This window comes from Excalfactoria chinensis, chromosome 10 (assembly GCF_039878825.1).
Source record: "Excalfactoria chinensis isolate bCotChi1 chromosome 10, bCotChi1.hap2, whole genome shotgun sequence".
Classification (NCBI taxonomy): Eukaryota; Metazoa; Chordata; class Aves; order Galliformes; family Phasianidae; genus Excalfactoria; species Excalfactoria chinensis.
The window spans coordinates 3,568,805-3,580,701 of NC_092834.1; the positions used below are offsets into that span (position 1 = coordinate 3,568,805).

The 11,897-nt window shown below is 38.9% G+C and overlaps 1 protein-coding gene across 5 annotated transcripts in view; it reads left to right on the top strand.

The window, feature by feature from the left end:
- Nucleotides 1–4,822, top strand: part of LOC140256947 (protein FAM169B-like) — a 30,588-nt gene extending 25,766 nt beyond the window's left edge. For 4 of the 5 annotated variants that reach the window (XM_072345877.1, XM_072345879.1, XM_072345878.1 and 1 more), the window contains exons 7-8: nt 1,496–1,624; nt 4,460–4,672. In XM_072345877.1, the coding sequence (XP_072201978.1) occupies nt 1,496–1,624; nt 4,460–4,479 (149 nt within the window). In that variant the 3' untranslated portion in view covers nt 4,480–4,672. Of the gene's footprint in view, nt 1–1,495; nt 1,625–4,459 lie in introns of all 5 variants that reach the window. The other variant, XM_072345874.1, reaches the window with a different exon arrangement.
- Nucleotides 4,823–11,897: the final 7,075 nt, after the last annotated feature.

Sequence of the window (11,897 nt, forward strand, 5' to 3'; positions counted from 1 at the left end):
AATTTATGACTTTGCATCCATATCCTAATGCATGTCAACACAATTTTTACTGTATCTATGGTCAGAATGTGTCTGAATGCATGGCAGATGTACACCAGGGGTTCCTAATGGACTGATATTTGTAAATTCAGGAAAGAATAGTATTTACAACATTCTTTCTCTTTGCCCAGTAAAATCAGTTTTTTCCTATGGCAGGCATCAATAGTTATAATTGTTTTCTGGGGGAGGTCTCTATGAAAATACTGGTACTGTAAGTCAGATGTTGAATATATATTGCTTACATTGGAGTTGACTTTCTTTCACTTGCATCACAATCCAATACTTGAACTAGAGATTGCAACCTTTTACTCTGAAATGCTGTTCTAAATGTTCACAGTTTTTGCTAGCATGCTATGCTGAAAGGAAGTAAAAAGCCATTTAGCAAACATCTCTATTTTGATATACGTGTTACTTTCAGTAGCTTTTATTGGAATGATCAATTTAGTTTGGATACCTTTGGATAAAATTAATGACAGTGTTCTGTTCATTACTGTATAAAGAACGTGTATGTACTAGTTTGGGTTTTGACATCCCATTGTTAAACTCAACTGAATGTTGAAGATAAAAGACCTATTTAAAGTCATACTGCAGTGTGATAGAGTACAATGGTCAGAGGAAAGCACAAAAGTCATATTCCTGTTTACTGATTGCTGGCTTAGTGCAGATGGTATAATTTGATAGAATGCTGGTTACAGAAAGTTTAAAAATGGCCATTAAGTTTTTTCAGCTATTTACTCAGCTACGTCCTGTAACATATTCTTCCTCTTAGCTCTGCAGACTTCCTAGGGAAACTGCTGTATAAGATGGATTTCAGTTTAATAAGAAAAGCACGCCTAAAATTGATTGTATATCCAAATTATATTGAACTCTCATTGTAAAGACAGTGGTAGGAGTCCATGGAAATACAGTTTCTAAATACAGTCATACATCTGACACACGTAACTGTTTTGTTCCTCTGTTAGTCCTTCATATTTCCTGTTTTCCCAATCCAAAGAAATAAATAAACAGCAGCAGCAGAATGTAGTAGTGGAATGGAAAGTGATACTGAGGCAGAAAGAAGCATTCATATCTGTTAAAGCTGGAAGATACTGAAGCACCTTTCATTTTGGAGTACTGAGGACAAAAAAACACACACTACTTTTAATATAAAACCTGCCGTGTTTCCGGAGGTAATTTTGTGATGCAGGCCCTGCAGAAGTCTTTGCAAAATTTCTGTGCTCATGAGGAAGTAATCCTAACAGAAGCAGATAGACAGAACGCAGCAGTTTTTGTCTGGGCCATTCCGCATTGCTTTTCTCTAAAAGCACCACCTGAAAGAAAAAGGAAGATGAGAAGAGAGAAGAAAAGGAACTAATGGAAGTAGGTCTCAGAGAATTTCAGAGATAGAACACACGCCCCCTTCCATTGTACTTTTCACTCATTCATGCTTTTTTACTTTCTGATTTTTCCTGTTCAGTTTGCCTGAAATACTTGCAGACTTACCCTGAGGAGCAGAAGCGACTGTGGGAGGTGGAAGCACCAGGAGATTGGAGTCAGCGAGTGAATATCTGGTTAAAAATTCTGATGGAATCATCCCTTTCAGGAAGTAAGTTAAAGTATGAATGTGGACACAATAGTTGTATTAAGATACGAGTTAAAATCAAAGGTTAGGTGGTGATAAAAGGTAGTGAAACCACTGAGTATGCATTCCAGTTCACCGGTCTTTCCCATTAAACAGGATGTTTCTTAGAAAGCATGAGGTAATGAAATTGAACTACACAGAATCTGAGAGGGATTAAACAAATCAGTCTTAGCATAAAGTGTCTGTAACTCTCATTGCAGCGCACTTACAGCAGGTTAGAAGTTAGCCCAAAGTAACTGTTGTTGCACAGCTCAGTGTCTGGGTTATGGAGAGGGGTTTGCATCTTTGAAATTATTAGAGGATAAATGTATATGGCCAGGGGGCAGTGTTTAATTACTTTCAATTTGTTGCCAGTATCATTCTTGGATGGAAGCACAAACATTTTCATTATGGCTTTTGGAAGATTTAAAATTCTTTCCTACGGGGTAAATCCCTCTTGCTGGGAGCATTTTCTGCCTACTTCATAAAAGACAGCAACAGAGTAGAAACCCTTTTGACAGTTCATATGGGGATCTTGTTGATGCAATCTGTTCAGCTGGCCTGGGGATCCAGACAGGCCCCTCTGCTGCCTGCACACAAGCTGTGATCAGCATTAGATTCCAAACAAGGGTACACATGGTCTTTTCTGAAAGTGCAGAGCAAGGAGTGCTACAGAGCAAATTGCTCCCACCCCTTCCCACATCTGTCCTTCTTTGTCTGGCTTGGGGACCTTTAGCTAAAACATTGTGTTTCATTTTGCCTGCAGAACCCCACAGGAGAATCAGGCCAGAATTTTGCCCTAGGCTGAGTTTCTCTGAAGCCATTATATTTATGTTCCTCATGCTTTAAGACAACAAATCTGGTGTTCCTTTTTCCTTTTATCCGTCTTGCTCAGTTCAGTTTATTAATGGCAATTGAAGAGAACTATGATCAGATCATCAAAAAGAAATCAGATCCTAGAGGAGAGTGTCATTTCTTTTTTCATTCTTCTTTTTGCCATCTTTAACAAAAATAAACAAAGAGAAACAACTTGAAACCCAGGTAAATATAATTCCAGTGGAGTAGCTGTCAGTTAGAAATAGATGTGAGGCCTGGGATCTGCCTTGGGGATAGAAACTGTGCATTTCTGTCTACAAAAAGAAGGAAAAGGGAAACTATAAACCAGAAACGGCAGGATAGGGAGGTGGGGTAGTAGGGACGGGTGGGGGTCTGTCTGATAAGTAGATTGTGAACTCTGGTGTGTTGTTTCTAGCAGAGGAGAGCAAAAGCCACTGAAGTTAGTACTTAAATACATAATAAAAATCTGATTTTTAAATTATATTCTCTTCTCTGGTGCACAGCTCACCAGGCCTCACTTTTCTTTACACTGAATGTGCTGAACACGCTTTGCTTCATCTGTCTTCAGTGGAAAACAGCGCTCTATTAAAAATAGTATTTTAAAACATTGTGTAATAGAGGTATTATTTCTGTTTACCTATAGGATCTACTAGTGTATTTGTAATGTGTGAATTACACACCCCGGAGATTGCCAGTTGAGAGCACAGAATAGATAATACCTGATAAAATTTGGGGATGATGTCCTTGGTTGCTCTTTGTCCTAAACATGGGGTTAGGCCTATGTAGTTTTGGTGAGGAAATAACAAGAATTTTCCAGGGCTTCGTGCTATGATCTGGATCTATGGCAACAATCACAAAAGTAGACTGGTCTTATTCTGCTGTGATTTCTTAGATTCCGGTCAATCTTGGAGATGCTTTTCAATGTTTTGAAACAAAATTATTAAAAAAAAAAAAGAAAAAAAGAAAAAAAAAAAAAAAAGAAAAGAAAGAAAAAAATGTTTGTATTACGTTGTATTTTCCAAGTCTCGGGAATGAACACTGTTAAAGCTGTTGTGAGAATTTTACAGTCCTGGGTATTCCAAAAATATTTCTGCAGCCTTGAGGTTAGAGTTCTTAATTTTGCAAGGTTATGTGGCTGCATCTAGTGGCAATACAGATAAACTGCAGCACCGTGATACTTAAGTTTGATTGTGCATAGATGCATAAAATATCTGTGTATACATATATCTATGAAACTTTCAGTGGTTTTTAGTACAGTTCACCTTAAGGAGCTAAAAATAAGATTCTTAAGGTTTAAGTGCTCCCCTGTAACATAGCGTCTGCATTCACTTGGTCTTGGTAGTAAACTTTCTACAATTCAGCATTGTCTGGTCTTCCTTTCGTTCTTTCTCTTCAAGTAATAATCAAAATTAGATCTGCTTAGTGCCACTTGGACGTTGTCTGCAGGTTGTGTCATGATTGTGATTGCCTTGGGAACTCTTTCAAGTGTGGAGCTTTAAATATTGAAGTGCTAGTCAGGAAGCTGCTAGAAAACAGAGATAGCTGTTTCTTGATCAAACAGATTAAATTGTTTTATGTAGTACTGTCATCATCTGCCCTGTTTTGTTTAATTAACAAAAGTGAGGTAAGGGGTAGCATCCAAACAGCTTTTTCTTATGTGTTTTTGAAGTAAAAATTTATGTGAAAATGTGCTGCTCCTGGGGGAGCCATAGCAGTGCTGGCCCCTGTGGTGTACTCTCACATTTTATGTTGTGGTTGTGGCTCTAAGGCCCACCCAATCAGATAAAGGCTTCATATACTTCCAATTTTCTTAATTCTGACACTTCCGTAAATGTGGGCAGAGCAACAGGAAAGGAGTTGTTCATTGTAAACAATGCAGCAAAGCTTTTTGGCCTTGCATGTTTATGGGGATGTTGAGTGACACAGGTAAGTCGATGCTTATGTTGTTTTTGTATAATCTGATGTTCTTGGTTCTAATTTCAGGGCATGGAATACATTCTTGATGTTGAGAAAGAGGCAGGAGGTGTCACAGGAAAATAAAGAAGATGGCAAGCAGTAAGGACTCTAAACTCACAGAGTCTGAGCAGCAGGACGTAGAGCAAGATGAAGGCAATAGTCAACAATGCAAAGGATCAAGAAGAGAAGCAGGTCCTCGGGATGTTGGAGGCAAGGCTGTCAAATGATTCAGAATTATACCATAACTATTATACCATACAGCAAAATTTCAGTCTAGTTTAAAAAAAAAATAAAATGTAATTGAATGTTCGTAATTTGTAACACTAGAGAGATTTTTTCAGGTAAAGGAACATGTTCTGTGTCTTGTATTTTAATAAAGCTTTTCTTTACCGATTATCTTTTCCTTGTTTTTTTCTTACTGAGTGATTGAGCCTTGTTATTTCCCTGCTCAGGAAAGATTTTAATGGATTGCGTGAGATGACCAAAAGGGAATAATTGGAGGGCTCGTAGATACTGATGTAAGAAGATATTTCTATGGAAACCACATCCTGCATTATGGAAGAGTGATACCACAACACACATTGGTATCAGAATGACAGCTGTAACCTTCCTTTGAAAGTGAACAATTGATGTTTCAGTTGCTTTCATTTGAACTTTTCTGGCAGAAAAATCTGCCTTAAACCCTATGGTGGACAGGAGATTATACAAACTCCATTAATGCAGAAGAAGTTTGGTACGCAGAAGAAGGTGAGCTACAGGCCTTAAATTGTCTTTAAATTCAGACACTGTGATCATTCTATGAGTGATTATAGAGTATAGCACTTTGTGTAGATTACATATTGCATGTTTTATTTCAGGTAAGATCTTTTCTATTTTATTTAATTAACATAGAAGTGTAACAGATTTCACCAGATTACTTGATGGCTTGATGAAGGAATCTTGTTGACTGAAAACTGATTGTGAATTAAATTCTTTTTAGTGAGAATTTTCTAATGCTTGAATATGGTATTAATAATCAAAAGTGAATTCTTAAGAATCAGATCTTTAGTTCTGGGGGGAATTCTTTACGAGGAGGTGAACCCAGTGGTGAACAGCACTAGCATCTTGAGGAACCTGAAGAGATTTAGCAGCCTGAAATTCTTAAATAGATGTCTTAGAAGGAGTGGTAGCTGTTTCTTTCCAGAAACAAATCCAGTATTGCCAGGGAGGCAGTTTTTTAGGCGGACGTTGTAGACATATTATAGGTACATAAATTTTTCCTGCCTTTATTGCATAACTCCTTGTATGTATCCTGTAATGCTGGTTTTGTTTCAGTACCTTAGGTTCAACACAGCTTTTAAGCATATATTCAAGTAACTCCAGGTGTTCAGTAAACCATGTGTCTGAGGCATATTGAAATCAAAAGCTGTATTTGGAAACTACAAGTTTTTGTCAAGAAAAGTAAAACACTGAAATGTGTACCAGCCTTAGTCATGTTCCAATGGCTCTTCTGTCTCAAAGAGAATAGGAGAATACAGTTAAGACCAACTTCATCTTCAGGTTGATGGGCTGCAGGAGAGTACAAGCTTGCTCTTCATTCTTTCATAAATGTGGGCTTACGGAACAATTAGTCTGAATATTTATTAATTTTTGTTGATATTTGTGCTTTAATGTATTTGATTCATTTAGAAGCTTTGATCTTGGCAGTCCAAAGGACTTAAGAGGGTGTAGTATCTTCACTGTCATAAGAGAATGTAATAGAGAAAGCACAAATGATTTCAGCGTACTGTGAAAGTTGGCAGAGTTTTGAATGAGCATTCCAGTTATTGGATTTAGATTTTCAAAATATTATATTTAAATTATTTCTGAATGTACTCTCTCAGAGCTGTCTTGGCATGATGGCATTTTTGCTTAGGAGATAAGAAGGTCAATGTCTGTTCATGGGAGGGATGCACAGGGATGCTAGCATTTCCTGACTGCTGAGACGTATAGTTGTAAATCATTGTGGCATTCTTAATGGTGAACATGCACTGTGAGACTTATATGATGCAGTGAAATTAAGAGGTGTTTGTTTCAATATTTTGTCTTTAATGGGCACAATGGCTGCGCTGTATTACTGGAATGTTGAGTTGATCTAGCATCATCTTAATGTTGCCACGAGATGGCACTGTTAGATAGCTTAATGTTGTCATGTCTTAGGTGTTTTGAGACACTGCCCAAGATTTAAACACATCACTGGTTGGCTTGACTTCTCCAGAGAAGGGTTACTTGCTAAGAGAAAGGAGGATTAGGGTGCAGTAAAGCTCATTTTGTGTTTGCTGCTCAGTCTCATTGCATCTATGGAGGTTGAACAGAATAGGCCTAGAGGCAGTGGTTTTCAAATAGTTGTGAAGCCAAGATGAAGTCACGGAGTAGCACCAAATTCAAATTACACCCAGCTTGTGTCCATTCATGCTCATGTCTCATTGGGAAGCCTGGATAGGACTGTGCCATGGATTCTCAGCAGTGGTTAATTCTGTTTCTGTTGTTTCATAGATAATTTAGGCATCTCATTTTCTGCTTTTGACCCTTGTCGTTCTAATACACACCTTGCTTCAATGCACTACTGAGTATTTTCTTTGCTATTTTTTTTTTTTGCATGTAATAACACCTGCCACGTAATATGCTGAGAATGTTCTCAGCATTAGAAAAGTAAAGATGTTCTCTACTTGTCCTAAAGGCTAAGTTTCTTCCTTTCCTACTGTTTTCTGCAACTCTTCCAAAGGAGAGAAAAGCATATTAAGAAAGAAGAAAATGCAGATTAATTTTACTTCTTATTTGCTAATTTCTGAATTGAAATTGTTTAGTGTTGTTCAAATCATATTTTGTGCCTTGTAGATAAAGAAGGGATGGGTGTGTAGAACAGTCTGAACTTCATAACCTAACTCTATCCTTTTTGCCATTAGCATATCAAGGATGTTGCAGAAAAAAGTGAAATTAACATGTCCAAACAGAATTTCTCTTTTGTTTAACTTGTCACTCAACTGCATAAACAGAGAATATATAGAGATGTAGATACATACCCAGATAGAGCTAGTTGTTTAGTACTAACTTAGGCCTTTCTTTATGTATTTCTTGCCACGGACAAGTATGCAATAAAATTTTAGGTACACAGAAGACAAAATTAGAAGTTTGTAATTAGCCTGCTTTTCAATTTGTTTCTTCTTGCTATCTGATTTGATGGTAAAGTCTCTGTTTAATCTTCTCTATTTGCCTTAGACTTTATCCTTGCTTTATTGAATTTTTATGCCTTGAAGGATTTTACTGATTTATTTATTTATTTACTTTAGTGATGGTGTTTTGAAACAGTGTTTTTGGTTTTAATTTAAAATGGAGACTTCATTTTTGGAAGATCAATAACCCCCATCTGGAAGGATTCTTTTCTCCCAGCCACTTGACACTTGCATGAAGTTGAACTTTTTCTTTAGTTCTCATGGAGGAGATCAGAGGTTGAATTCACCATCATGAATACATTTGGGGATGTCGGTATTCATTCAACAGTATCTGATTTGTAAATTAATAGCTCAGCCTCTCTGTGCTGTGGTGTGTTAAAGGTCAGTGACCGTGAGTGGAGGAACACTTTGGGAGCTATTTGTGCTCTGGTAAGCAGTGTGGCCCTGGCTTAATGGCATTAGTTGCATGCTGCTTTTAAGAGATACAGATGTGCAACATACCTTCTGTCTTTATATCTAGAACCAGTAATCCCCTCCTAGATTTGTGCACAGAGGAGAGAGAAAAACAGTTCCTAAAAAGGTGAGTTTAACTGACTAGTTTTCTAAGTTGCTCGATGCTTGGCAGGTCCCCTTTTGATAACTATCTTAACTAAGATGCATTTTAGGTAAATGACATCTTCAAGCTGCGCAATGTAAAAAAGCCTTCTGATTCTCCCATCCCCTCCAGATCTTGGGGCTGGCTCAATATTTTTTTTAAAGCTATTTCTCTCGTGCTGCACGCAGAGCCCATCTGCTGTAATGTGGACTCGAATGCTGCTTTTATCCTTGTTTGCGTAGAAGGTTGGTGGGTAAATCAATTGGAGTAAAAGACGTATTGTCCCTCTTTGCTCTATGTCACTAGCACAAATGTCTTTCTTTTCAAGTGTCTCTTGGTAGAAGCCAAAGCCTTTGGCACAAGCCACCTCTGCTAGTTTGACCTCTTTTGTGCATTTGGAATGGAACACCTCTGAGAAGCACAGAACAAAACCAGCAAAATAGCAAGAGAAAAGGTCAAGAAGGGGTTTTGCTCCCTGTAGACTTCAGAAGTTTCTGTGAGATGATATTTAGCATGTCCTGCCTGAACAGTTAAGGCATCAAAGACATTAGAACTTCCATAGGTAATATCCTTGTGAGTTGTCAAATAGATGGCAAAGCATGTTGCTCTGCCATGCTGGGGGTGGGAGGGAGAAGCCTTATGTCTTTCTACTAACTGAGGTATCTGAGACTGAGCTTCAGAGAGCCTTTGGCCTCCAACAGACGGATGTACCATGCTGTGCTCTGTCCTTGCCTGGCTTCTGACTTACAAGCCTTAGCTCAGAGTGAAGTCCGAAAGGGAACAGGAAGGCTAGTTTCTACCAAAGGCTGAGCTGACATCAGTCAGAACCAGTAGAAGTGCCTGATTTTTTCTGTATTTTTATTTTTGCCTAGTCACAGCCTTGCAGTGACATTCTCTCAGATCAACCAGTCTCTTTGATGCAGCATAATTACAAGGACAGAGGTGATTCCCTGTCCCCTGCCATTTCAGCGATGGGATCTGAAGGGGAGGTGAGACATACTGTGATAATTCACCTCTCAACTTAGCAAGGTCAGGACAAACATTCTTGCCTGTCTTAGCCAAGTGAAAAAGCCACTGTTGTTAAAAATCCAGGAGGCAGGCAGTATTCTGCTGCTCAGAACCCAGAAGTGCAGGGTAATACAACCCTGACAGCTTTGATGCTAGATTATTCGGTATATTTGTAGCTGTGGATTGATGTAATGCTGATCAGAAAGAATCGTCTTTGCCAAATCCATTGTTGAACCCTTGCCCAGGACAATAAGCTCATATGGTGATGACATGAGCTGAGCTGTGTTCTTTATTGTTGTTATAGATTTTACATGGTCCCCTGTTTTCATCTGCAATTTTTCATGCACATGCGCGGTTCTGCTTTTCTTCTTTTGTATCCTACCCAGGAGTAGGTGTGGAGCTTCAGACATGTTTATTTTTCATCACAAAACCCTGCCAGTAACTGCAATTGACTCAAAACTACTTACCCAGGATTCTCTTTCTTTAAAAATAGACAGACTGCAAATTCTTGTATATAATGCATTAGAAGAAAAAACCCCACTGAACTCAGAACAGATTTCAGCTGATATAAAGGCATATGGTAGAGTGCCATTTTGGCTAAAGTCTTTGTGGAACTCATGAAGGGTGCGACTTTGTGTTGCTGCTTTTTGATGCTAACTTTCCTTTTATAACCATATCAGTGTGTATCAGACCCAGCTTTCTAGCCACAGCCTCTGAGTAATTTGAACCTCACTGCGTTCTGGTGGTGGATTATTCATGGGAGACATCATCCCGCACTGCACTGCCACTGAAGAGCAGTTTGAACCCAAGGATGTTCACACTAAGCTTAGTAACCAACTGACAGTACCACTTGTTGAGAAATGCCATTTGAATTTGTACTTCGGGTGCTAAAGAGCGGACTTACTGCAAGCAAAAATTACCCAGGATGTACTATAGGCTTTCTTTAATTCCCTCAAGGCTTTCCAAGTCAGAGGCACAGATGCACCTTAGGGAGATGACAGGTTAAGAGAATGAGAATGTTGGCTTGGAGAATGGGCTGGTAGTGAATTGTATCATCACAGTGAAGGTAAGGCTCTTTCTGCATCAAACTGTGGTATCAAACTTGCTAATTAATGGTGGTGTTTTTCTTCTTGGTGTAGCATAAGCTGTTCTAACCTGACCTATTGGTTCACAAGATAAAAGCAGCTAACCAAGTCTTTACTAAAAGTATAATATCCATGAAAACAAATAGAAAACACAGCTAAGGATTATGTATCTGGGATTTTAAAGGTGGTGGTGGTAGTGGGAAGAGAAGAAGTCTGTGTTGCTTTGAGGTTGTTTTAAAAACTGAAACTGAATAGGTCAATACCCCGTAAGCTTTTTGGTCTCTAATTCTTTTAATGGTATGGCAGAAATTGTTAATTGTATTATTAAAAAAGCTGCGAAGACCGTATTAATGTAATGCGACCTTGGATCAGTCAAGATCACGTTTTTGTTATGATTAAAAGATTCTGTGTCCTGAAACATTGATCTCATGTTCAGCTGAACGTGGCAGATGGAGAGGAGATGTTATTGAGTCTAGGCAGTAGATGGCAGTATTGCATTTCATTCTGCATTGTGCTCAGCTGTAAATGCTCACCTCAGGAAGAGGCCGTGAACTTTTCCCCTCAGTTTCTGTGAGCAGTTTTGCACTTACAGCGTATGAAAAATTCACGAAGAAAAATAATTAAAAATTACATCTTGAATCCATATTTCTACAGCTACTCATGTCAGGTACTTGAGCACCCAAACTTCTCTTATCTTGTGTCAGCTCAGAGAGCAGGCATTTACGTGTTAGGGACCATCACCGTTGTCTTATAGCAGGGATTTGTTGAGGCAAGATATATCCCCAGTAAGTAGTTTCGCCCACTCGATTGCTCTGATTTTTCTAGCTTTTTTGGCGATTTTTCCATCTCTGATTGCAGCAACAGAATGAAAACTGTATCAACTACTCTGGTTTATATCGTGATAAGGGTAATTCAGAATGAAACCCAGCTAGCGTGTCCTCCTGTGTACTTTAGTATTTGGACAGACTTTATGGCAAGGTGTGGAGGGAGTAAGAGACACTTTCCAAACAGCTAGGAATCAGGATGGTGTGTGTTACAGGGTCTTATGTACATTGACTGTGCTGAGCCCTAATGTGCTGTGCTACTGAGTAGGCGGACAAGGATTTCGGAATGAAAGTGACATCTGGGGTCAACAATTTATGAAAATTAAATATGTAGTGGCATCTCAAGGATCACATGCATGTAAAATGCTGTGCCTTCATTGTCCTGTGGGCATATGCCATGCATCTGCACAGTTCTGTGAGGTAGCAAGGTAATTGCTTTAAAAATCCTTGCTGTTCAGGATGCTGCAGGATGCCAGCACACACACTAGGTGATGGGAAGCAGAGGGGTGCACTGGCTGGTGTTAAAGCTTCACTGCTGCTGACTTTTCTATAAATAACGGCTGTCTGCTGTAATTGGTCACATCACAGTCTGTGGTGATCTTTCATATTATTGCTGGCTGCTGGAAAACTCCCAGAGGCGTAAAATAGATACCAGGAAGATCCTGCACCCAGCAGCGTGTTTCCCCAAGCGGCACAGCAGAGTAAAACAGAAATAGTGTTTACAGGGAGGCGATGAAGAATTTTTTGCAGCAGGTAGGATGA